Source organism: Micromys minutus, assembly GCF_963924665.1.
Source record: "Micromys minutus genome assembly, chromosome: 7".
NCBI classification, from domain to species: Eukaryota; Metazoa; Chordata; class Mammalia; order Rodentia; family Muridae; genus Micromys; species Micromys minutus.
The window spans coordinates 34,983,294-35,011,172 of NC_137976.1; the positions used below are offsets into that span (position 1 = coordinate 34,983,294).

General features: G+C 38.4%; 1 protein-coding gene across 1 annotated transcript; it reads left to right on the plus strand.

Moving 5' to 3' along the window:
• Positions 1 to 1,315: 1,315 nt before the first annotated feature.
• ARL6 (ARF like GTPase 6) lies at positions 1,316 to 27,602 on the plus strand. Its single transcript, XM_080919594.1, has 8 exons — positions 1,316 to 1,496; positions 10,064 to 10,213; positions 16,157 to 16,218; positions 16,573 to 16,641; positions 17,354 to 17,448; positions 19,146 to 19,275; positions 22,258 to 22,313; positions 27,184 to 27,602. The coding sequence occupies exons 2-8, from the start codon at positions 10,091 to 10,093 to the stop codon at positions 27,207 to 27,209; spliced, it is 561 nt and encodes a 186-aa protein (XP_080775720.1). The 5' UTR covers positions 1,316 to 1,496; positions 10,064 to 10,090; the 3' UTR covers positions 27,210 to 27,602.
• Positions 27,603 to 27,879: the final 277 nt, after the last annotated feature.

The window sequence follows — 27,879 nt, forward strand, 5'->3', positions numbered from 1 at the left end:
CCCCACAGTTACCTGGCAATAGCCAGGTATGCCTGACTTACTATAAAGGGGGCTGCTTGCCCCCTCCTCTCTCTCTTGCTCTTTAGCCTTCTTGCTCTCCCTCTGTCTTTCCCTCCTGCCCCCCTTCCCATTCCCCTCTGTGTCTCTCAATGGCTGGCCTCTACACCTCTACTCTCTCTCCCCACCTTTCGCTCTATCTCTACTACCCGCTCAGTCCACCTCTCCATGCCCTGAATACACTCTATTCTTTACTATACCATTGTTTGGCTGATCCCTCAGGGGGAAGGAATGCCTCAGTATGGGCCGAGGAGCCCCCACAGCTGACTGCACATCCATCAAACATATTCCTTCTTTATTTCTATACAACACAACACGTTTGTCATGAATTCATCCATTGAGGATTAGGATGGTGGAAACGACTGGCTTGAAGACTGGCAAAACAAACAAACAAACAAAAAAAAGTAAAACAATAACAACAACAATGATAACAATAGTGTCACTGTTGGGAACAATACAAATGTGTGGGAAAGTGTATATAAAAATCTCTTAATTAGCACAAACTATTTCTATTGCTATAAACTCCAAGTGAATTTAAGAAGGTAACTTCTGACTATCAAATCCTCTTCTGGCCTCCACGCTCTCTGATCCGATCCCTAGGATCGTAATCACAAATTCATGCCTGGTGTTAGTTAATATCCAGGACGACAGACAGCTAAGAACTAGGGACAGGATCACACTTCCTTTGCCAAGTCATGTTTCTGATTTTCAAAACTGACTTGGGTTTTTACACCAGTTTCCTTCTGCCTCCTGTGCTAATTGCTGTTCTTCTGCAGGACTCGCTCTCAGGCCTAGCGGAGCCTAGGAACGGGTCTGTGTAATGGGAGGAGCATAGCTGAGCAGATCCTCTCCCTGCCTCACACCGCCCACGCGAAGGCGTTCAACTCTAATCTGGATTGGCGCTAACCAGAATCCTGGAGCTCACAACCAGCGATGCGCGCGCAGCTAAGGCCGCCCAGCACGCTACCCGGCAGGCTGTGCGCGGGCCTGCAGCTCCCACGCGTCCCAACAGCAAAGATGCTACCACTTGATTCCCAGCTCATTTGTCTTCTGTGCTCAACCTCTCTCTAACAGTTCCTCTACAGGAATCAGACTATATTTTTTAGCCCAGAGCTCTTCAGCTGTAGTGAGAACACGTCGGCGGACACCTTGAACGCCCGAATGGGCGTGGCTTTGAGACCGGAAGACTCTCACGTTGCCAAGGGAACGCCGCGCCCGGAGGCGCCTGCTCAGCCACTGATGCTCCCATCCAGGGTGAACCGGCCGGTTCCCCCAACTTGTAGGAGAGGCTGTTCTTGGGACAAGGGAACCTTCCTACGCAGACACAGAGAGGAAGGCTGAGGTTCCTGGGGAAGATTCCACTGCGAAAACGTGTACAAGAGTGCGTCCCTTGCTGTCCTTGTCAGTCCCTTGGCCTTTGGATTGGCGTCAAAGATCAGGTATCCCCACCCCTACCTTGCTTTTTGTCTCTTCATCTCCATCTGAGTGTTATCTCTTAGCTCTGTTGGGTATGATTTTACACGCCATCAGCTTCACCCTTGCTAAAATGTACACTACCGTTCTACGGTGTCTGTAGCGCTTTGGATTCACTACTTCAAAAAGTTCCCGCTACCTGTTCGCAGCCATTTCCACCAGGGTAGCAAGAGGACACCCTCTCCCTGCCCTATTTAGAATTACTCCTAAACTATTACCCATATTTTTTAATTCATGTGAGTTACATCTCTAATCTGTGAGTGGTGGGGAAAAAGAAAAAGAATTGAGTTTACGTGACAAATACTAAAGATCCTTGAAAATATATATTGAACTGCTTTTGGGGAATGCTGTTTACTTGGTTGGTTGACATTAAAGCTGCCCAAGGCGGGCCTTTTTATATGATGTATGAATCATTTGGTTGAAATTTCATCATCAAAAATTTTTGACTTAATAAGTTTGTTTAATTGAGGCATTAAGAATGTGCAATATCCCACACGACTAATCTGCTTAAAGTTTACAAAATATTATTTCTGAGGTTTTCTCTGCCTCATTTTGTCTCTCTCTCTGCAGCTTAACTCTAAGCTCTTACATGTGGATAACGTGTTAAATCTTCAGTGCTCTTCAGACAACCAGTAATCCCCTGGAAAGCTAATTCTCAGAAAGCAGCTAAGAGACCTCAGTGTTCTCCATTCAAGACCAGGAGTTGTTTCATTTTTAGCCAACCTGATTTTATCTATCAGTTCTGTTAGCATTATACAGTTCATACAGTAAGACTTTTAAAGCAAAAGGTATATTTTGTTTCAATTCTAGCCAATATGCTGGGTTTTTTTCTTTTCCTATCCTTTAAGGCAGTCAGTCTAGTCTCAAATCAGTATCAGCTTTATACTTTGTTCTTCCCCGCCCCCCACTTTTCTCTGTATGTAATTTCATGTGGTGTATATAGTGCCTGTTGAATCCAGAAGAAGGTGCAACCAGCCCTGGAATTGGAGTTACAGGTGCTTAAGAGCCTCAGTCAAACTTTGCTTCCCCGGAAGAGCAGCAAGTCCCCTTAGCAGCTGTGCTGTCTCTGCTAATGATTGTATAGGTTTTAATTTTTTTTTTCTTTCTTGTTTTACAGAGCTTGAGATCAAACAGGACTTTTGTATATTGCAGGCAAGCACTTTACCATTTTGCCACATAACCAGTCCCTAAGATTAGACTTTTCTTTAGAAAATTTAAATAGACATGAGTAGGGAGAGTGTAAAGGTAATTGTTTCTCTAATTTCAACCCTGCCCATTCCCCATCCCTATTTGTTGTGGGTGTTAATTGTGTAAAATTTAAATTGATAATAAAAATGTAAAACCTTAAGCAAAGCCCAATTGCTTTACAAGAGTCTAAACGTAGAAGAAATTCACTGAGATACATAGAGTTTGGAACTGAGCAAGGTTTTGCTTGAGTGACTACCTTAATCTAATTTGTGAAGTTTTTATTTGTGAGTTCATTACAGTGACTTGATTTTATTGGTAAAAATTTTAAACTGCTATTTTGAAGAAATAAAGAACAAATTTGAGAATGAACACTTGCGGAGAGTGTTTTGTGATATGTGCTCTTAACACATTATCCAACTACAAATCTTTATGGCTTATTCTCCATGCTTCAGATCTTGCCTCTAGTTCATCCTAATCTTCTGTCTTATTGATCAGCCAGTTTTTCTCAGTCACGGCAGGCTTTGTTTCTTCTTAAAGAGCATTTTATGGACTTTACAAAGGTTAGTTGTATTTAGCCTTTGAAGAACTTTGTTGTGCCTAAGATCTTGCTTTCTCCAAACTTAAAAAAAAGAAATATAAGGAAATGGAAGAAGACAATAAAATCAACAGAACATTAGTTACCCCAAAGCACAAACATTTTCAGGGTATCATAGTTCCCCTTCAAAATCTGAAGAAACAGATAAATCTCTCATATTCTGAAAAAGAGACATTAATAAAAGAAAATAATGTTTCACATGACAAAAATATAGGGGTGTGTGAACTTCGAGATAATGTTATAAACAGACTACCTGAAGAATAGATCAGGTTGCTCAGCTTGTGTGAAGTTGAAGTATTCCCCCAGAGAGGTTCTCATGGACAAGGACTTACAGCCAATAGTACTTCTTTATCCATCTCTAGGAGTTTTAGCCCTAGTAACAGCATATTAAAGAGTGATACTCTATACAGTTTGTTTACATCCATAGAGTATAAATTTTTTCAAACAACAGTGACCTTGAGATTCTTTTAAAAGTAATCCCTAAGAATTCTCTCCCAGAGGATACAGTTTAGAATGTGCAGAAACCCTACTGCTCCATCCAAACATGTATAAGAATATAAAATATAAAACAAGAGATTGAAAAATTCCTCACAAGGGGTAATAGGAAGGAAGAGGTGATAGGATGAAACTGGAAGTGGCTGCTGCTAGCTGTGTTACAGAACAGAGAGGGGGAGGGGAGAAGAAGAAGGAAGCCAGTTCTCTGAAGCTCTCATACCCAGATACATTTCAGGGGAATTAGAATTTAAAACCTGAAAAATGAACTACAAATACAGAAAACTATTCGTTAATATGTTCAAAATACTAAAGAGAAGGAAATAATTTTAGACCTAAAACTGAAGAAACCAAAGAAAACCATCAGTATCATCAGGTAAAAGTTTTTTTTATTACAAAACAATAGTAATAAAGTAAGTTTTAATTGATTAAAATGGTTTGCAGTGCATATACATGTAATATATACATGCCTACATTCAATAATTAGAACAGTAGCTACCAGACATCGCAAGCAGCTCATGAGAGAAACACTAATAAAAGGCAAATTTTGCAATGATATTCAGTTTTATTAGTGATGGAATAAATGCAAATTTAAACAGTGCTGTGGTAGAATTTTTCACTTTGCAGATAAGAAAAAAATTAAAAATCTGACCTCTTTAAATTTATATTCCCAAATATTCCAGTAGTAAATCTCAGGTATTTGTGAAGAATGATAGAAAGCTGTAAAAGACCTTAGAAGATGAATATCCATGATAGAACCTTTTAACAATAATAAATACTTTATAGTACTTGCCCAGAGAGAAGACATGTGAAGAAAAAAAAAAGGAGGTCATAGTTTTGGAAATATGTTAAAGATTATATGGAAAATGAAAAAAAAATGAGCATTATGTTAACATGTTTTCCTCTATAGGACTTTGTAGATTTATGTTAAGTTGATATGTGATTGGACAGGCAGAGAAAAGGTAGGAAAACAGAGGAGGGCAGGGAAGGAGAAAAAAATCAAAGATGGATCTGGGAAAAGCAGACTTAGATCCTGGTGGCTGTAATCGGACATAGGTAGATAGAAATATTTAAAGGGATTCTCTTCTATGGAAGAGAAGTTTGTATTTTTGTCTATTGGATGTAATCTTATTGTGTAGAGGGTTTGTGAATGGAGAATCTATGATATAATCCCGTTTGAAAAGTTACTGGGCTTTGAAGTGATGTTTGTGACTCGCAGTGGAGGAAAGAAGACTCTGAGGCGGTAATTCCACCCATCCGGGACAGAGGCAGCAGGGCAGGCAGAGTGAAGCATCTGGGACGGGAATTGTGTGGAGAGGGCATCATGCAGACCAAGTGACAATCTGTGCACATGACTCCATATTAAGTGGCGCCCGTGGAGTGAGACCTCAGAGGCTGATAAAGAGATAAGCCGTTCCTTATTAATATTTACTGCAACAGGACTTAATAGACAATTCCAACTAAAATGATAAATATGCATTGTTTCATATAACAAAGTAAATTTAAGATAGATTTCATCAAATACCAGCTCTTAAGATGGGATTCAAAGAAATGTTTTGAAATGGACTTTGTGTTTCTAATTTGGAAAGGTTTGAAGTAGCACACAGGTTAAACCCATCCTTAGGATAAGAAAGAGCCTCCCATGAAGTATGCAGTGATCTTTATAAGCACACCATTAAAATTCAATTGTATACATTATACTGATAGAGCTCTCCCAAAAGCACTAAGCAAAATGTCAACTATACTGCCACATGAGAATAAATGAAGTGAATTATGTTTCAAGAATTTTGTAAATTAATGTTCAGAGAGTAAAGAAATATATTTAGTAGACATGTATTGTGGCAGTGCCAGTAGTACTGAGGTGGTTGGTAGAAAGAGTATTTTTCTTCTCTCATATAGTAATATTTAGTGTTTGATGACACCAAATAAAAGGCCCTTAAAAAGCTTCATTTGGAGATGTGAAGTACAAATTTAACAGTACCATTAGGGTCTAGGAACAGACATAAAGCTACACAAAGCAAGCATTATATTAGTAGCAGTTTTGTTTGACTTCAAAGTAATTCTGCCTTGTGTTGCTAATGGAATTTTCTTTTGGGGGTGGCTCATTTTGTTGTTTAAAGATTGCTCTAGAAAGTTGAATAGCTTGGATAGTTTTAACATACTAGTTTGTTCTTTATTAACTTTATACTTATATTCAATACATTTTGATTTTCTCTGTTCCCTATTCCCCAATTCCCATTTTTCTTGGATCCTCTTCCCAACTTTATGCCCTCTTCTTGCTTTTCTTTTCAAATAACCCTGAGGGTCCAATTAGTGCCACCCTGACGCTCATGGGTGTAGAGCCATCCACATGAGCAACCAGGCCATGTCCCTGAAGGAGATTGACTCGTCTGGCAACCATCCACTGCTAGCTTCTCAGATATAAGGGCAACCTCATGAGCTTTCCCTAACTCATGCTGGAATCTTGGCTGGCTTGGGTAATTCTTGTGTGGACAACCAAGGCTGTCAAGTGTTCATGAATACAATGACCCTGTCATGTCCAGAAATCTCTGCTTGACTTCACCTCCCTCCAAACCTTTTGGCTTTTACAGTCTTTCTTCCTTCTCTTCTAGAATGTGTCCTAAGCTTTGGGAGGACGGGTGTGGTATACTTAGCTGTTTCATTGAGAGCTGAGTCTTTGCAGTTACTCTGGATATGGGCTGGTTGTGAATCTTTATATCAACAGCTACCCACTGCAAAAAGAAGCTGCTCTAATAAGGGTCGAGAGCTGCATTAATCTGTGGATATAATAGTAAAAGTATAGAAAGCAGAGTTGTGTTTGAAAGTAAAGGACGGCAGGCACAAGAAAATGAGGCTTGTGATTGGACAAGAAAAAAGAAGGATAGTTGGGAACAGAGTTTTGGAAAGGGGAGAGAAGCCAGGGAGAAGGGAGAGAGAGGCAAGATAGAGGATGAAGATGATCCTTCTCCACATGGCTCTGTATAGCCACAGGTAATTATAAATATCTTATAAGGGACGGATTAGTATAGGACTATATGTCTTGTCTAGGTGGGCAGATTGTATCATATCATTTGGCTCTGAGTTTATGGTGTGGATGTTTTATGGAGTATAACATTTGCTGAGACAATCTAAGATAAAACCATTGCTAAATTACAAGTTTCTGGAGTTTTGAATTTGTTGGGCTAATGGGAGTGTAACCAGAGTTTGTGTCTGGCCCTCTACCGGGAGAGGGCAGCAACAGCTTGAGGCTAGTAAAGGGGGCGGTTGCTGAGACCAGCGAACCAGGAGGGCAGCCACTGCTGAAATGACTAAACCCCAATAATGTCATATGGCTTGATGATGTTGGCTATAGCAAGGGGTTAATTCATCTCTCTTTTTTTTTTCAATTTTATTGGATATTCTCTGTATTTACATTTCCAATGTTATACCCTTTCCTCCTCCCCCTCAACTTGATTCCATGAAGGTGCTCCCTCTCCCAATCACCCTCTCCACCTCAGTGTCTTGGTTGGTTGATGATGATATTCTTCCCATGAGGTTGCAAACCTTTCAGTTCTTTCAGTCCTTTCTCTAGCTTTTTCATTGGGGTCCCCATGTTCAGTCTGATGTTTAATGGCAAGCAATCTCATCTTTATCTATATGACTCTGGGAGAACCTCTGAGGAGACATCCATGTCTGGTTCCTGCCAGTAAATACTTCTTGGCTTCAGCAATAGTGTTTGGGTTTGGTGGCTGCATATGGTGTAGTTCTTCAGGTGAAGCAGTTTCTGTAGATCTTTTCTTCAATCCCTGCTCTTATATTTGACCTTGTATTTCCTCCCCTGTTTTGTTCTCCCTTCTAAGAACGAATCCACATTTTGGTCTTCCTTCTTTTTGAGCTTCATAAGTTCTGTAGATGGTTTCTTGGGTATTCTGAGCTTTTTTTTGGAGGGGGGCTAGTATCCTCTTATAAGTGAGTACATACCAGGAGTGCTCTTTTGTGACTGAGCTACATCACTCAGGATGATAGCTTCAAGTTCCACCCATTTGCCTAGAAATTTCATGAACTCATTTTAAATAGCTGAGTAGTACTTCATTGTGTAAATGTACCACAATTTCTATATCCATTACTCTGTTGAAGGAAACATCTGGGTTCTTTCCAGCTTCTAGCTATTATAAATAAGGCTGCTATGAACATTGTTGAGCATGTGTCCTTGTTAGATGTTGGAGCTTCTTTTGGATATATGCCCAGGAGTTCGGTAGCTGGGTCCTCAGGTAGTATTATGTTTAATTTTTTGAGGAACTGCCAGACTGATTTCCAGAGTGGTTGTACCAGTTTACAACCCCACCAACAGTGGAGGAGTGTTCCTCTTTCTACACATCCTCGACAGCAGATGCTGTCATCCGAGTTTTTGATCTTAGCCATTCTGATGGGTGTGAGGTAGAATCTGAAGGTTATTTTGATTTGCATTTCCCTGATAACTAGGGATGTTAAGCATTTCTTTAGGTGCTTCTCAGCCATTTGATATCCCTCAGTTAAGAAGTCTCTGTTTAGCTCTGTACCCCATTTTTTAATAGGATTATTTGATTCTCTAGAGTCAAATAACCCTGAGGGTCCAATTTACTGAGTTCTTTGTATATATTGGATACTAACCCTCTATCAGATGTAGGAATGGTAAAGATCTTTTCCCATTCTGTTGGTTGCCATTTTGTCCTTTTGAGGTTAATCCATCTCTTATTTAATATTTACTGCAACACAGCATATTACTGTATTGATGTAGCACAGTGATAATAGTAAGTTCTTCCTTATGGGTTTGTGGCTGGGTTTGCTATACCAAGCATGTGTTTCTGCCTGAAAGCAGACCTTAAATCTAACCGGAAAACCATTAGTAACCACCATAGCCCTATGTCCTTCTTGCACCCATGGACATAGCCTGTCTGGTGGGTCAGTATAACCGTTCTAAGGGTTCACAGGTGACGTAGACTTGTAAAGATTCTTTGCCCACAGTGTCTGTATAGCACTCTCCTGTACTGTGAAAGCTAGCTATCAAGAAAGAAGCTTCTGGGTCAGTCTTAGCTGGATTTCTCCACATTATTATGCTCCCATGGGCAACTGAGAGACATAGCAATACCTTTGTACATTGTTTGGGGTAGTCTTTGGGATTTTCCCCTCCTAAGCCAAAAATTGGAAGGAAGATATTCTATACCTGACATTAATAATAAACACTCCTCAAAGGTCTGTCTTAAGAACTTAGTCTCCAACAATAGGAACTTTGTCATGGATTAGTGCTTCTAAAATTGAGGGCTGGTTTATCTCAGCATTTGCTATAGGAACAGAAAGCTGACAAGACAAATTTTTCTTCTAAAAAAATGATTCAGTTGAACACCTAAGAGAAAAATTAGCAAATATATACTTTCACACAAGCACATGTGTGTGTGTGTGTGTGTGAGTATGTGTGTTTATAGCAAATATGTATATATACATGCCTTTGTGTACATATCTGTATGTGTGCATGCACATATGTGTTTAAAGTTTGCATTCGCTTTTCTATTCTGTAATGAATGGTATTGTAGTTAAAGCTCTTTTACATAATGGTAGGATTTTATAGATAAAAAAGATTGAATTTAGTAAGATTAACTGAAATTATAAAGGAATGTACATACTATTCCCAATGAATATGGAAACTTATAGAACTATATGAAAGGTGGGTGAGTAAGGATTTTCTTTATCTACTAATAGAAAACTTGACCAAAACTGGAAGCAACCCTGCAGAAAACAAAGGCAGTAAAACTTTTATAATTACAGATCATTTTAAAATATAACTATTCTTTGTTTTAGATATTTGTCTAGTGATTAGAATGATATGCCCAAATCTTTCATTTGTTTTCTTGTCTGTCTTCTGCTTTTTGAACTTCAGCCTCAGACTGTAGCTGAGTCTTGTTGCCTTTGTAGTGTTCCGTATTTACAAGACTCTTCTTTATAAATAACTTTGGAAACTATACTTGGCAATCTCCTCATGATACGGAAGCTAACAAGAGTTACTTCCTGAATATTGCAAATATGGCTGCTTCAGGGATGTTGTTCCTTGTTGCCAAGGATTATAAGCTGCCAGTGTGTGTTTCAGTTAAGGCTCCTTCCTGACAATCGGCTTACACTGTTTACTAGGAATAAAGCCACACCGATGGCTTTGCGTGCTGCCGTTGTCTTTACATTTTTCATGTACAGACAAATGCATTTCATGTGTAAGGTACCTTTGAAATAATAATTTCTTTTTTCTTGCAGTTGCTCTTTAAATATTTAAGCCACAATATGGGATTGCTGGACAGACTTTCAGGTTTACTTGGCCTGAGGAAGAAGGAGGTTCATGTTTTATGCCTCGGGCTGGATAATAGTGGGAAAACAACAATCATTAACAAACTGAAACCCTCAAATGTAAGTATTTCCATAATTCTTGATATTTTCTGATACTAGGGAAATATTATGTGAAACATTACTTTTAAGTTACAACTTCATATGTTCTTGTTGGTAGAAGGATGTCAGTGAACTGTAGCTTGCTGCATATGCAACATATTTATGAGTATGCAGGTGCATCTTGATTAAGATGGGATGTTCTCTTTTTCTTCCTTATATTTTTCTAAAGATCGTCACAGATTGGCTAAGTTTACTTACAGGTTGCACTCACTTTGTTTACATTTCTTCTCAGTTCTGTGTGTAATTAGACAATGGTGCATATCAGTGACAGATGGTGATTTTGAGTAACATGTATGAAAATATAATATTACTCTCTATATAAAGCTAGCACATACAACATATGATTTATAAGTCAGAGGTAGGCTTTGTTACAAATTATTCCTGGTATTATTTTCTGAACCTTAAGCTGGAAGCAAGTGTCTGGAGATCAGAGAAACTGACCTGGAGATCTGAAGTGCAGCTTGCTTTGGTCTCACCCTGTTCCTTTGTAACCACAGTAATAATAGGCAAGGGGCGCATCGGAAGGTGTACAGGTGCCACGCTTCTGTTACTCAGGTGTAGCTTTTACATTTCCTTCCCTATTGTTTTGAACTCATTAATTAAGTGGATCTACAGTATTCTCTTAGGAAAAGATTACAAGACTTTTTGTGTCTCATTTTATAGAAAAGTTTCCTTCTTAAGGGTATATATAGGTAAAATTTATTTTAAACGTCTATTTTAGATTCAAACTTATTTTTAAGAATAAATTATTTGAGTGTTGTATTTGAAATGATGAATATCCTCAGTTGCCAGGGTATTTTTAAGCCAGTCACTCTTTGTAAGGAAGAATATAGTTTTGACTGGTGGTATATGCCTTTAATCCTACTCAGGACTCACAGCTGTAATATAATGCAGAATGTATATAGTCCAGCTTCATAAGTCCCCATAGCCCATCACAATCTCAACAATGTTAAAAGTCAAAAGTTCAAAGTCTCATCTCAGTTTCATCTAATCTCAAAATTGCAATCCCTATAAAATCAAAATCAAAAAGCATATCACATGCTTTCACTGTATCATGGCACAAGATATGCATCACCGTTCTGAAACATAGGGAAGGGAACACAGTGAAGATTTCCTGGACTAAAGCCATACCAAAAACCAGCTGGGCAAACTCTAAACTCTGCATCTTCATGTCTGATGTCAGAATTCTCTTCAGATCTCTAAGTCCTGTCAGGTTTGTTGACTGCAACACACTTCTTCCTCTTAGAAAGAAGTTCCACTCCATGCTAGCAGCTTTCCTCTGTAGTTCTCCCATGGATCCAACATCGCTGTGTGGGGTCTCCAAGGCAATCCAGGCTTCACGTTCATATCCTCACACAATGGCCTTTTACAGCTTCAAAACAATGGTATTTCTTGACCTCCAGACACATACATGCCCTGTGTCTGGCCTCAGCGACTTTCCTTAGTTGCAGAAGGAGATTCTATAACTCCCTTTTCTATTCTTGACTCTAAAGCCATAGCCATGTGGCTAAAGTTGCCATATTTGCTGCCTGATGGAGCTGGAACATTGCTTTCTTATTTTATTACATCTTTACCAGCTTTTTGCTTGTGATGATTTCATTCACTGGCTAACCTTGGATATTCACAGCTGAAACTTGCTGTAGACTGACCTTGATCTCAGAGATGTGCAGTGCCCGTATCTCTTGAGTGTTGGGATTAAAGGCATGTACTACCATGCCTGGACCTAAGCTTTTCTTTAATTCCTTTTTATTATAGATCCTTATAAGCATGGCAACTATGCCTCAAGATCTGGATTAAAGGCATGTATCCATCCAAATCATGTCATCCCACCACAAGATCCAAATCAAAGGCATTTTGTCTTTCTTCCTGGATTATAATTCATTCCAGACATAGTCAACAACTGAAAATAGCTGTCACCATTCACCTCTTGTCAACTTGACACACAATAATGTCTCTTTATGTCCAAATGAAAATAATAACCAGGTCATAACTACGCCTAACATGATAAAACTATCCCTGCAAACATTGTAAATTTAGAAGAGGTGGCAGTGACCCTTAGAAACATCCTTTTCACAACTTGGAAGCTTAGCTGGATGGGATCTTGCCTGGAGGTCACCACCCCCTTAGTTCCATTTAATATCTTTAATCTTTTCAATCTCCCTGAACACAGGATTTAGCTCCATTCTATTTCCTGTTGCCCCTTTAATCTTGAAGCACACATTTTGTATTTTTCCTTTCTCAGCTTGCTGCATTTGATCAAAAATGCTCTTTGCAAGAGTGAAACAAGAGTGTCTACTAGACTCTTTTGAGACTTCCTTTGCCAATAAAGTTAATCTAAATCTCTTCACCTTAGCTTCAGGCAGACTCTTTGGACAAGGGCAAAAAGCAGCCACATTCTTCACCAAACTAACACAAGCACAATCTATAGCCAATAGATTAAAATTTGTTTCCTCTGAAGCCTCTGGAATCAGACCTCCCCTGTCCCACCCACAGTTCAAATCGCCCTAGTACCACTGTCCTTCATACTTCTACTGTGGCTCATTAAGCCCAACTTAAAGCATTCCACTGCTTTTCAAAGTTAAAAATCCACATTCCTTCAAACAAAAACATGGTCAGGCCTATCACAGCAATACCCTGGTACTAACTTAGTTAGGGTCTTAGGGTTTCCATTGCTGTGAAGAGACACCATGATCAAGGTGTCTCTTATAAAGGACAACATTTCATTGGGACTGGCTTACAGGTTCTAAAGGGTCAGTCAGCTGATTATCGTCAGCATGGCAGTGTCCAGGCAGGCATGGCTCAGGAAGAGCCAGTAGCTGTACATCTTAATCTGCAGGCAGCCAGGAGATTGGATATGTTGGGGTAACTTGAACATTTAAGACTTCAAAACACAACTCCACATTGACACACTTCCTCTAACAAGGCCCCACCTCCTCTAATATCCCTGCACCTCCTAATAGTGCTACTCTCTCTGACCAAGCATTCAAACATGAATCTGTGGGACCCATACCTATTCAAACCACCACAGCCCTTGACTTGCCGAGCACTGAATAACAAATACCTAGAATAAGGATTAGCACTTAAATATGTTTTGGATGATAGATGAATAGATTGAATTCTATCATCATCACATCATCATTATCTTTGGCCAGGGGATTTTGTTGATTACATGGAGGATAAAATTTTTAGCAAACTTGATAAAAATAAGACTTCTCTTAGAAATTCTTCTGTTCCAGTTCTGTTGATACTGTTCAAGATCCTCTGCTGGACTCAGAGGATCCAGGTCAACAGTTCCTTCCTTGTTGACATTCTAGTCCAGTGATTGATGTATTTTTTTCCTGGATAAAACAGAGGGAATTAATATTAGACATGAGTTGTTATTTTGGTGATGGGAATGAGAGCTGCCTGCTGTGCGTGTAGGGGAAATGGAAGGCCAGAGATTGAGTCAGGTTTCTGCCTCGGTTTTTCTCCACCCTTCTTTTCAGACATGCTTGGTCCCTCACTGATCTAAACTTGAGATTCTCCTAGGGTGGCTGGTCCAAGGGTGCCAGGACATTCTCTGTATCCAACTCTGGCGTGTGTGCTGTGCCCAGCCTTTACTCTGAATTACTTCACTAGAAAATGAGTTCTATATGAATCGGTTCTGTCCTAGTCAACTTCTGGAGCTTCTTTTATTGATTATTCTTATCAGAACTTTGGAGAAGAGAAAGTTGAAGGATTTTTATCTCTTCAAACTAAATTTTAAAGGGGAGTTTGTGGAGAACCTAGGTAACTGTGTAGAGGCAACATAAGTGTTCTCATAATTCAGTGAAGACACTGGTGATATTTGGTGTATATTTTCTGTGATATCCTTAAAATTTTAAACTTTATCATGTATTTGAAACAAAGACAATTTAATAAAAATGGTAGGATCATGGGAAAGACAACCAAATTAAGGAATACTTTGTTCCAAAGCTGCTTGTTCAAGGGACCTCAGAGAAGTGAGGTAAGATCCTAAGTGCCACAAAATAATTTTTCTAGTAAACAAGAGAAATACTTTGGGGAAAATATTAATGCAGGTCAAAGGCTGAGGAGAAGGAAAAGCTGAGTAAACAGACTTGGGAGAGGCAAACAAGAGCTGCTCTGGGAAAGGACTAGTCACCGCACTTTGCTAAGGTTCCCCGTGCTCCGGTTCATTTTCAGCTTCTCTTTTACTTGAATTTAAACTTTACAAAGGTACAGTACCTGAGTGAACAAGGCAATGTGAGGCAAATTTCCCCTGTTCTACTCTCACTTTCACATAAAAGTAACAAGACATTTTTATTTAGTTATTCTTAAGGCAACATGGGCAAACATAGGAAGAAGAGTAACCAAAATGACAGAATAATTATAATCGTAGCAACCAGTTCTGGAATGTTTGTAGAGACCATGGTAAGTATTTTATTCCTATTAGTGCATTTAATTCTCATAATAACCATGAGCATGATAAGATAATATCGTTGACATTTAAGCAAACCTAGACTTAACTTGTGCCAGGTGACCTAGCAAATTAGGAGTAATTAGGAGGCTATTGTAATTCAAAGCAACAAATGGAAAGGAGTATTCTAAGGTGGTGGTGCAGAGCCAGGAAAACAGAGTGAATGGCTTTATGCTTAGCATGTAACAAAGAGAGGAACCAAGAATAACTTGTCAGATAGAGTTTACTTAAATGAATGAAGTTTTGATGATGGAAATTCTAGCAGGCATTTAAAGAATTCAGTTGTCAGTATAGCTTTAATTGCCTGTGAGATCTGTCAAAGTGTATCTTGCTGTTCTCTTGGCCCTTTTTGATCTTCCTCTAGAATTCCCTACCAGAGCTATCATAACTCACCTATCTTAGCTCAGTATGTATCACTCTTTTACTTAGCACTGAACTTCAGATGTGCGTGCTGTCAGGAGCCATCTAGGGAAGGCTCAGGCTAGCAGATGACTTTCCTGAAGATGGCCCACCATTTACTGTATGGTCTGTGGTGGGTAATATTCTGAATTGCAAGGACTTCAGAAATCTCATCTCGGGATTGGTTCTTATTGCTGACATGCCTTTCCTGTCATTATTAAATTAGTCCAATAATTCCTGGGTATTAGCCCACCCTATTGAGCAGATTTTGTGCAGATCAACAGAGATGTCCTCTCTTGTAGTAATGCTATGTAGACAAACTGATGATTTCTTAATTTCTAATAATGATTCTATAGAATTCCTAAATTTATACAAGTAATTTTGAGCCCTTATGGTTACAAAAACTGTAGTTAGAGCTCTGTACAACTTCGTGAGTTACAGGCTAATTTCATGAGGATAGAAAGTCACAGGCTAATTCACTAGGACAGAAAGTCATAGGCTGATTCACTAGGATACAAAGTGACAGGCTAATTTCACTAGGATACAAAGTCACAGGCTAATTCACTAGGACAGAAAGTCACAGGCTAATTCACTAGGATAGAAAGTCACAGGCTAATTTCACTAAGGAAAGAAAGTCACAGGCTAATTCACTAGGACAGAAAGTCACAGACTGATTCACTAGGATACAAAGTCACAGGTTAATTCACTAGGACAGAAAGTAACAGGCTAATTCACTAGGGCAGAAAGTCACAGGCTAGTTCACTAGGATAGAAAGTCACAGGCTAGTTCACTAGGATAGAAAGTCACAGGCTAATTCACTAGGTCACAAAGTCACAGGCTAATTCACTAGGTCACAAAGTCACAGGCATTCTTTGTCTACATTGTCATGTGTTGATTGTTGTTTACACTTTTATGTGATAAACTCTGTGAGAGCAGAGACCAGGTAGACATGAAGACTGTGCCAAGCATACATAACTTCAGGATGTATGTGTTGACTGATTATGAAGTTCAGAGTGGCTCTTTAAAACATTTTATGTTTTCTCTTACAGGCTCAATCTCAAGATATAGTTCCAACCATAGGATTTAGCATAGAGAAATTCAAATCGTCCAGGTAACCTTCCTTCTCTCTGTGATATGAAGCTGTGTTCAGACTTACCTGAAATCATTTGTCATTTCTAATCCCCATGGGCTGTGTCCATTTGTATCACTTTTTTTTGTTTATTCTCAGCCCTTAAAGTTTAGTCCAACTCTTGGAAACCTGATTAGCAAAGGAAGCATTTTTATGTCATCTGTGGCAAAATCATATTTAGATTAATAAAATCATTCTTATTTTTCTCAATTATTAACAACATTTATTACTCTGTAGCCATGATGATTTGTCTGATAGAAAATAACTTCAAATATTAAAAGTTAACCATTTAGTTTAGTTGCTTTAAATACATCAATGCTTTGCTTTTGTTTCTAGTTTGTCTTTTACAGTGTTTGACATGTCAGGTCAAGGAAGGTACAGGAATCTCTGGGAACACTATTATAAGTAAGTATTTTTGTGAATGTTGCCTAACTAAATGGCTACATTTTAATGACATAATAATTAGAAATTTGAGTGATTATATGGTTTCTGCTATAATAATGTAACTTCATGTAATTTCTGATTTTGTTCTTTTCTGTTTTGATATTGATTTCTATCTGTGGTTGGTTCACATTAAGAACCAGCTCTCAAGCTAAACGTAGTGGTGCATGCCTGTTATCCCAGTACTTGTAATGCTAAGGAATGAGGACCACAAATTTAAGGCCAGCCTGGGCTATATACTGATTTTGAAGCCAGGCTGGGATATGTAGTGTGGGGGTGCTCTATAAAATAGTCACCCCGGCCAGTACTTTGCTATTTCCCCGATTACTCTGTCTCTGGTGTTTGCATAATGGCACATTCACTCACATCAGATCCCACAGCTGCTTCAGTGAAGAAATTAATTCCTTATTCAAATTATTTCTTCAAGGAAATCGTAGATCATAGATCAAAATTATTATTAACCACATGTAGTTAAAATTACAAGATAGTTTTAACAGCAGATTACGTGTTTTACGAGTATTTCTATACAAGGTATTTTTCAAAGTAAACAGACATGATAGTCAGTACTTCAATTATAACAGCTGCTACGTTACTAGGATCCAGATGTTTGATACCCTCCTAAGACTGTTTGTGGTAGTAAAATAATTTCACTGTTCTCTTTCTTTACATTATACAGAGATGGACAAGCCATCATTTTTGTCATAGATAGTAGTGATAAATTAAGGATGGTTGTGGCCAAAGAAGAACTTGATACCCTTCTAAATCACCCAGGTATCTGTGTACCTTCTTCCCCTATAGTATCTGTGTCTTGGGTTTCATCTATACGTGTCAGTTTGTTCTTTAGTATAAGAAAAGATGATTGTGGGATGGAATTATTTTCTATTTAAATTTGTAAATTTTAAAGTTTATTGGTTATGCAAAAATTTATAATAATTTTGCCTTTTTTTAAATTTCAAAGCTCTTCACAGTGTTGTTTTTATATACTGGCATTTTTCCTTAGCACTAAAAGTTTTGCTTTCCTAAATATATAAGTAATTATAAGAACATTTGGACAGAAGAGATGAGGAAGAATCTTTCTGTGCAGAAGGACATCAGCTACCCCTGCTTTAGTGTCTCTATTGCCCGGCATGTGGTAGCAGAGGAGCAGCTACAGTGTTAACAGGAAGGAGGAAAACTTCAAGTAGGAGGAAGAGGACGTGGGTTGTGGTTTTAGTATTTATTATTGAAGTGTGTGTATTTTAAGTATGAATGTATTTATGTGTGCCCTGGGCATTCAGGAGCCCACACAGGCCAAAAGAATGTGTCAGAGCTTCTGGAACTGGAGGTAGAGATAGTTCAGAACCCTGGTTTGGAACCCGACCATTTTATATTTATTTAAGTGTTGCTTAGGTGAAAAGATAAATATATACAGTAATTAAATTGGTAAGTTGAATTTTATGGGAAATTAGAAATAATAGTTATTGATGGAAATATATGGCTTAAAAAAAAAAAAAAAAAAAAAAAACAAGATGAAAGATGCTGTGTGTGTTGCCTTTCCTGTGGAGGGCAGTTGCACCACATTGGGCAGGTGGCAAGGACATTCTCCTGCCACCTATGACATATGGCTTCTAACTTCTGAGCTCTTTTACACTTGGCTTTACTCAGCAGCTAAGGGCACTTGCTGCCAAACCTGGCCTCCATCCTAAGTTTGAACTTACAGAGCCACATGGTAGACAGAGGGACAGAGTTGACTCTTTCCTATGACTTGTCCTCTGACCTCCATGCGTAGCATAACACACCTACATACATGTGTATACAACACATACATACAAATGTTCATACACACACAGTTAATGCGTATACAGTTAAATATATAAATTTAAAAAAACAAAACAAAAACTTTGGAAAATCTTTCTAAAACTATATGGGGAAAATAACTTGTTAAAAATAAAGTCACTTGTCCACTGTGCAGTCTATGACTTAAAATTAATTCTTTCCCTCCTCTTCCGACTTGAGGTCTGTATGTCTTGTGTTGACACTGAAACGGACAGTAATATTTGCCTTTTTGCATAGATACTTCTTTATGGCCGCTTGGTTCTCCTTCTCTGACCTTATTCGTTGATTGAAAGCACCTAGCCATAGGGCACATGGCCGGTCTCACCACATAGTTTTAGATTTTTTTTTCCTGTGTAGATCACTGGTTCTCAAACTTTTAGTGCTGTGACCCTGAATATAGTTTTGCATGTTGTGAGGACCCCAACCATAAAATTATTTTGTTGCTACTCCATAACTGTAATTTTGCTACTGTTACAGACTGCAAATCTGATATGCAGGCATCTGTTGTGCTGGCCCACAAGTTGAGAACCACAGGTTTAGGTGAATGTTTAGCTGTGTATCTCTAAGTGTTTATGTGCATCTCACTTTTAGGAGGCTAGGGCAGAGTCATCCAAAACACTGGAAGTGTTATGATGGGGTCCTTTCTTTTTCAGATATTAAGCACCGTCGAATTCCAATCTTGTTCTTTGCAAACAAAATGGATCTTAGAGATGCAGTAACTTCCGTGAAAGTGTCTCAGCTGCTGTGTTTAGAGAACATTAAAGATAAGCCGTGGCATATTTGGTAAAAAATTTATATTTCTCATTTTGTCTTTCTGAAAAGTCTGAGTTTGTGTTTTGTTTATGGGTTTTTGGTTTTGTTTTGTTTTTGACATTTTATAAATGGCCAGACATAGTAGAACGTAAGTTAAATATTTGCTTCACAGATTTGAAAGTAGTCATGGAAATGCTGCTTTTGACTTTACAAATCCTTTGATGGTTGAAAAAATATGTTAAAAAAAAAGCAAACAAACAAAAAACCTCTTATAGTGAAAAACATAATTAAATATCTCATTTACTCTTCTGGCTTCAAACACAGTGATTTCCTTTTGCACCTGAAATCAGCCAAACCCTATGGTGTCACCTTGCCTGAATCAGTCACTAAATTAATTGTCCTGGTGTACCACACCGTTGCCATGTGTCCTCTTTGTAGCTTATGTTTTGGTGCTCTGAGTTCCTAACACTCAGGGGTTAGAGCTCCCTGTGAGTTGGGAGTTTTGATAATTTTTGGTTGCTGCCTTATTTCCCCTTTTCCACTTTTGTGACTGGCACATGTTCCATACACTATAAATATTTGTTCCAGTGAAGAAGTAGAGATAATGGTTGTATATGGTCATACATATGTCTGAAATTGCTATGCATTACTTATTTAGGAGTTTCTTTTTAATTGATTAACTTTATTGGATATTTTTTATTTACATCTGTGTGCTACTTTACTGAGATCCTCTTTTGCTACCTACCCACCTACCTTCCCATGCCCTAACATGTTCCTCGGTGTCACTTCCTGTATCTTGTAAGAGGTACAGTAATATTTAACTGGAAGTTGGACACAAATCAGGGAAGAAGACTGACACTAAAATGTGACCAAGCATATAAAGCAAGAAAGTGGAGTCTGGGAACCCCAGCATGGGGTTGGGGGTGGGAACACAGTTCTGCTCCCAGCTGAGGAGCTGTTGATAGTTACTGGGAGAGGAGGAGTTAGTTTTCTTCAAGGGTGTGTGACTTCTGATAGGTCAGCCAAATAAATCCAAAAATATTTGGAGGTAACACAGACTGGACTAAGTTTGCGTGGGGGGCGGTAGAGCACACGGGCGCAAGCATGGGGTTGAATAGTTAGGAAGATGAGAGTGAATTCGATCAAAGTAACTGTATGACGTTCCAAAGAATTAATATACTTTAAAAAAAGATTTTAAGAGCTAGCCTTGGTGCTGAACAGGGTAGCCGTTAAGTAAATGCTGAAGATATCTCAGGATTCTATCAGTGCCCCACCCCCACCCTGGACACCACCCAACATCCCTCTGCCCAGGAAGGAAATAGTAAAACCCTCCTTGCTTTCTTGCTTTTGAACAGTGGGGGAGGGGCAGGTCTGCTGTAAGGCTGTTGAATTTGAATCTGAGGCCCAATGATATTTGATAGTTAAAGAAGGATGTGACTTTAGACAGGGAAATTCTTTGAGATAAAAACCTTTGCTATCATAAATCACTGGATTCTAAATTATTGGGCTCCAAAGCAATATATATTGAAATAAATACTAATTCTTGGGTTTTACAGGATATTGTGAATATTTGACCATTGTCACTAGCCATGACTCCATGGGTTCATTATGTTAGCAATCTAGGGATCATTATGTTAGCATGATTTGACTTAGTTCCTTTGTGATATACTTGGATATTTTCATGTAAAATAGAGAGCTAATAAGGAAATAATTGCACAAGACACTGGGTGAGTGGATGAAGAAGCAGCAAGAGGGTAAGGGGAAGTCTGGGACCATTTCATGTGATGGCATGGTTGGAGAAGCACTACTAGTCAGAGGCCAGATAGAAAAGTGCTCTTCATGGCTGGGAGGTCCCAGGAACAGCAGCCTGGCTCCAACAGAGCAGTTGGAGGGAAATTGTGGAGGATGTGGCCCCACCAGGCCAGGGCCATAAAACACAAAGCACTGTGGGACCTGCTGAAGAGCTGGATGTTTGCTCTAGTCTGAGACTTACAGCTTATCTCACAGTAATCAGGGAACTGGCTCAGAGAAATGGCCAGGTTTGTAGTCACTTGCTGACACCTCCACCCGTGGACAAAGCTCTTTCCTGTATTACTTTTCTAGAACTATGCTTACCAAAATCAGTACCTTGGGCTTTTTTGATGTAAGTGACAATATGCCTTGCTGTTACCATATGTGATGAAAAGAGTGCTGTTAATAATTGCTTACTTAATTGATTGCTTCTGTCTTCCTACTTGAAAGAATTCTTTAGGTTCTTTACTATGCTCTAGGTGATGCTTCCTCCTAAATGAATAATCTAAAATAATTTCTAATTACTCAGAAATTATAATTATATATTAATATGATCATGAATTTTAAAATAAGCTACTAGATCTGTAACAGGTCATATTGTCATAAATTCCTGTATTTGTAGGATGGAGTCTATTCAATCAATGCATAGCAAGTTTGAGGCAAACTTGAACTGTTATGAAACCCTGCCTCAAAAAACAAACAAACAAACAAACAAATAAACAAAAAACCCCAACAATAACAAGAGCCACAAAACCCATGTTATAATTATGGGATTTTACTCTATAATTAACAAATTACAGTTCAAATGAAGTCAGTTGACACTGTGACCATATTGTGACCTAAGTCAAATATTCTAATGGGTAAATGCTGTTGGAGCACTGTGTACAGTGAGGTACAGCAGTGAATGCTAGAAAATTAGGTAGATCAGTGGGAAAAATGACCTGATAGTTTTATGTATTCTTAATATCACTACAAATCTCAAAATTGTCTCAGGTGCAAAATTTTTCTTTAGTCCTCTGACTCTAATTTCCTATTATTATATAATATACTATATATTAATAGACTGTCTTAATACTATATATTCTATTTCAGTGCTTAATCGGTTTTGCACACATGCATATTATTAGTATATATTTCTTTGCAGTTTGGCAGAAATACTGTTTTGACTCCTAAAGTTGTATGGAAACATAAAATGGACTTTGTGTGTGGACTTTATTTCAGTGCTAGCGATGCCCTCAAAGGAGAAGGACTGCAGGAAGGCGTGGACTGGCTTCAAGGTACATCCCAAGCTGCTGCACATCTGTAGCCCGCTTCTGTTTCATTCATTCATTTCATCTTTGTATTTTAATTTTATTACATCAATACCCCTTCTTGTTTTTATTTCTGCTGTCAGAAAAAACAGTACAGTAAGTATCTGATACCTTGCTGCATTTATTTTATTATATTTTTTCTAGCAGAGTTCTGTGTTTACATTCAATAAATATGATTTTTATTAAATCTAGTAGCTAAAAACACATCCGAAATTTTGGACAAACATTAGGCCTTACTGTTAATAACTCAATCTAAATGACAGCTTTTTTTAATGAATTGTGATGTTTAGTATTAATGTATAACTTATACATAATTTATATATACAAGTTTTAATACTCATTTGTTATTATAAATACTATTAATAATATCTTGTTTATTTCAGTTCCATTTTTCTTAATCAAAATAGCCATAATATAATGGTACAGCACTAGTATATTAGATATGTATAGTTTCCTAGGGTTATATTATCTGTATAAGATGTATAAGAACAGCTTGCAGCATGCAGTGCAGTAGACAGCTGTGTTTTCTGTGTGTCCTTTCTGAAGTTATTATGGCCAAGTCAGAAGTTTTCAATTTACACAGAATGACTGTTCATCCTTACTGGGAATCTTCATACTCTGAATAAGAATAAAGGAGATAGAAATTCTCATTACAACTTATGGTTATAATATGAGATATGTGTGGGATAGTTTCTCATTTTTCTTTTTCCATGCTTTGGAAACCCTTGGAGAATTAAGGCCTTTTGTGTTGGATGGAAAAGCAATCTGTCTACAACTGCTAAAAATACATTTCACAGAGATATGTAAAATTTGGTTTTCTAGTGAATTACACAGACTTTCATTTCCTTCCTTCCTTCCTTCCTTCTTCCTTCCTTCCTTCCTTCCTCCCTTCCTTTCTTTCTTCCTTTCTTTTTTTTCTTTTCCTTTTTTGGAGACAGTCTCTCTTATAGCCCTGGCTGTCCTGGAGCTCACTCAGTAGACTAGGGTGGACTTAAACTTGGAGATCTCTCTCCCTCTGCCTCCAAGTGCTGGGATTAAAGGCCCACCTGGCACACACTTTCATTTCTAGCTTGTATTTATTCAGACAAAACATTTACTATTAAAATGCAAAGAATATTCTAGACCTATTTTATAAGAAACAACAAATATCTTTAATGATCCTAAATATTAGTGAGGGATTTTTTTTTCAAACCCATCAACCTCAAATTTTAACTTATTTTAAGAAGTATTGGAGATTGTGGCATGGATTTCCAGAAGAAACTGATGTGTTTCCAGAGAAGTGAATGTTTCTGGCCAACATCTTCCTTCACCAGTGCTGACCATTGCTCTCGGTGAAGATGCAGCACTCAATGGAAGGCCTGCCAACAACTCAGTGTGGTCCTTCCGACCTCAGGACTGAGATGATGATAGGACAGCTAGGGTTTGCTTTCTAGTTCTCATCCTTCCCCAGCTCCCTGTATAGTTTTATGGTTTGTCTGTCGCAGTAGCCACTAGGTGTCAGTAATGATCCAGTTTCACAGAACCATTTCTCAAGGCTTGGTACCCGTTGTTTATTATCTTCTCATCTGTTACCTTACCTCCCAAGTCTTTGTGAGAAGCATATGGTTAGACATGCTTTTGTGCCCTTTAGTTGCATCAGTCTCTGCAAGGTAAGTCGGAGCATCCTTGCTGCTCTGCACACAGGAGTCATTGCAGAAGAGCTGGGCCTTTGAGGAGCACCTTTATTCCACTTTGTTTTCAGCTCTCTTCCCACTGGCACAAATCCTTTCACCTTTGGGAGGAATTTTCACATCTGGTACATTAACATTCGAATTTCATAGAATACTGGGCATATGAATTAAAATAAAGTGCACAGGAAACCCTTCAGTACATGTCAGATTTATACTCTACCTAGGCAGATGACTTAAAAGAGGCAGAAAGTTCATAGCTATAAAAGAATAAAAGGATATATCAGTTTGTTTTTGCTAGATGATCACTGTATTTCCTGTGGAAGAATAAGTAGTATAAATTTAGCTGTTCTAGCTATGTTTGAATATGAAGAGATAACCACCTGTCTTTCAAAACAAGTAAGTAAAGAGACTAGTCAGCTCATAGTCACTCATTAGCTAAAGACACAGGAAAATCTAACTGTAAAGTCCTTCAAACTATACATCAAGAGTCTTGAAGTTTCCTAGCATATTAAACAAGATTCATTTTTCACTGATCAAATCATATTTATTTAAGCTTAATATTGAACTTTTTGTGTAATATTAAATGTTACATATGATTGTATTCTTTTTTGAAAGATTGGGTGATTTTATATGTTTAGTAATCAGTATACAGTTTTCTAGTTCTGAAACTTTCAACTAAGAATTTTTTGCAGGCAGAGGAAGGGTTTTTTGGTTTGTTTTCTTTTCTGAGGCAGGGTATCACTACTTATATAACACTGACCGACCTGGAACTCACTGTAAGAATTTCCCAATGGTGAGACTACAGGCATATACTACCTTCCCAGTTTTCAAGTGAGTTTTTTTTTTTTTTTAAGTTTTCTCAGATATTGAAACTGCCACCTTAGTCCACTTACAGATTGTACATCGAGGCTGCAAGCTTTCATATAGAAGTATTCTGTGTTTCTCACCTCTCTTCTACTCCACCAGGTAGAAGTAGACAGACAACAGGGAGGGTCATCCGAGGAATCAGATTAGGAACTAGGCAGACAACCCAGCACATGCCTTGAATCCCAACACTTGGAGACCAAGTTAGGCAAATCTCTGAGTTTAAGGCCAACCAGATCTACAGAACAAGTTCCAGGACAGCCAAGACTACACAGAGAAACCCTGTCTCAAAACAAAGAAACAAACAAAAAAAGGAGTAATAGAAGGAGGAGGCAGAGGGAAAAGAAGTAGAAGGAGTAGTATTAGAAAGAGGAGCAGGAGGAGGAGGAGAAGCAGAAGGAGGAGCAGGAGGAGGAGCAGAAGGAAGAGCAGGAGGAGGAGCAAGAGGAGGAGCAGGAGGAGAAGCAGAAGGAAGAACAGGAGGAGGAGCAGAAGGAGGAGCAGAAGGAAGAACAGGAGGAGGAGCAGAAGGAGGAGCAGGAGGAGGAGGAGGAGAGGAAGAAAGTAGGCCGACCATAGGAAGAGTCATCTCTGAAAATCAAACTTCTAGAAAAGTCACTGAAATAATAATTCTGGTGACTTTCAAGGGAGTGTTATAACCAAATACAGTAGGATAAAGGCCATATTTGACAAACTGCACACACATTTCTGATGTCTAGTCTACCTGTTAGTTAGATTCATTCATATAAGCAGATAGCAAAGGATCTAGACATCTGAGGATAAAAATATGAAATATAAAAATGAAAACTTAAAAGAAAAGAGGAATAAAGATACAAGACACATGTAAGAAAAACCATTTCAAATTATACGAGAGTTTATCTTTTTATGAATTAAGACTAAGATACAACTTATTGAAATGAAATTTCAGCAACAAAAGAGGCAGCTATATGAGAATAAGAATACTAATAATGGGCTGGAGAGATGGCTCAGCAGTTTAGAGCAGTGACTGTTCTTCCAGAGGTTCTGAGTTCAAATCCCAGCAACCACATGGTGGCTCACAACCATCTGTAATGGGATATGATGCCCTCTTCCCGTGTGTCTGAAGACAGCAACAGTATACTCATACATAAAATAAATAAATCTTTAAAAAAAATACAAACAGTGGGAGGTCAGCCAAGAAAAACAGTGCCCCTTTCTAAGAAGCAGGACAAAGGGATAAAGAACAAAGCTGGAAGTCAGGCATGGTGGTGCATTCATAGAACCCTGGTACTCAAATGCTGAGGCAGGAGGCCCAGGAGTTCCAGTGCTAGACTAACTACTTAATGAGATCTTATCTCAAAACAAAATATTGGTAGAAAACAAGACAGCCGTGCCAGGAGGTTGTGATCCACATCTTCAATCCTAGCACTTGGGAGGCAGAGGTGGGAATAGGTTTCATATAAGGAAATAAATGGTTAGATCAGACTTCCCGATACCAGCTGCTTGGGATAGTGTTGGATAGTATTGAGAGTACATGATACTGGCCAGTGCCTGGAAGAGACCATGGAGAATACACTGGAGTCACATACTTGGGCAATGTCAAAGGATTGTGTTATCAAAAGAAAACCACATATCAAGTGGCCCATCTCCCCAGGTGCTGGTAAAGTGCTCCGTGTGTTGGCATGAGGTCCAAGTGAGTTTAAATCCTCGGTACATATCTAATCCCAGTGTGCCTATGACAAGATGGGAGACTGAGATAGGAGAAGCTTGTGGGCCTGCTACCCTGGTATATACAGCAGCAAGCAACAGAGACCTGTCTTAAGATAGACGAAGGAAACCAACACTCAGTTGCCCATTGACTTCCATGCATGGACCACACCCATGCCTATGCACACACAAACTCATGAATGTGGACACATGCGTCATACACTTAACTAAAAAGGGAAGGATGGCTAGATGGATCAGGAACTAGGAAGGAACTTACAGGTGCAAAGGAAGGCTACTGATATTTCAGGAATTACTGTGTGTTTAATGAGTTGTAAATCATTCCCTAGAAAGGAATTAATAGTAAGTAATTGCTGCCAAAAAGGAGCAATCACCAGAGGAACTGCTACCTGTCTTTCTGATAAGCCTGTAAAACCTGTATTCTTTACTTACTTAGAGCTTATATTAAACTTAACACAACAGTCTAAATTGTTCCTTAAGAAAACATGTATATATAGGGCGTTGTGTGTTATATAGATTTGTCTTGGAGGGATTTACAGAATAGGGTTGCTGCTGTTTCCCCTGTGAGACTGACAATTTCTTTGTCTGTCTGTCATCAGATCAGATCCAAGCTGTGAAGACGTGAAAAGATAGTCCCTGGAGACCTCAGTGATTTTCAATTAATGGAATCTATGTAAGGCATACTGGATAATCTCAAATTTATTTTAAAAGATATATACAACTAAGAATTTTTTTTACAACATTCTGCTTGCTTTTGTGGACTCTGGGTGAACATTTTAAACACTTTAGGACTTGAGACATTGTTAATCTGGCCATTAACTACACAAAATGTAGCATTTCTTTGGAATTCCTTAGTTACCAGCTTCTTGTCTACACATTGTTATAATTAGAATGTGTAAATACCACTTATGAGCCATCTCAATATCTTATCATGATTTATGATACCTTTGATGTATTTTTATTTTTAATTGTCTTCTGAAAGTTTAGTTCATTGTATGACTTTGAAGTGCAAATTGTGTTAGGGAAACAGCCTTAAAGATTTATAATGGATCACAGGTAATTAGTATATATGTAATTTTTATTCTCTCACTATCAATAAAAAATGAAATACACCAACTAGAGTGCTTTGTTCATGCTGAAAGAATAATGTGTTGGTGTGGTATTTGGTGTTTTACCTGCCAAGCCTTATCTGAGGCCAACTAAACTAAATTCATTTACTCGGTGCTATACTTTCTGATAGGCGTTGCCCTGCAAACCTGCATATGTGTGTGTTGCTTCACAGCTAGAGGTTTGGG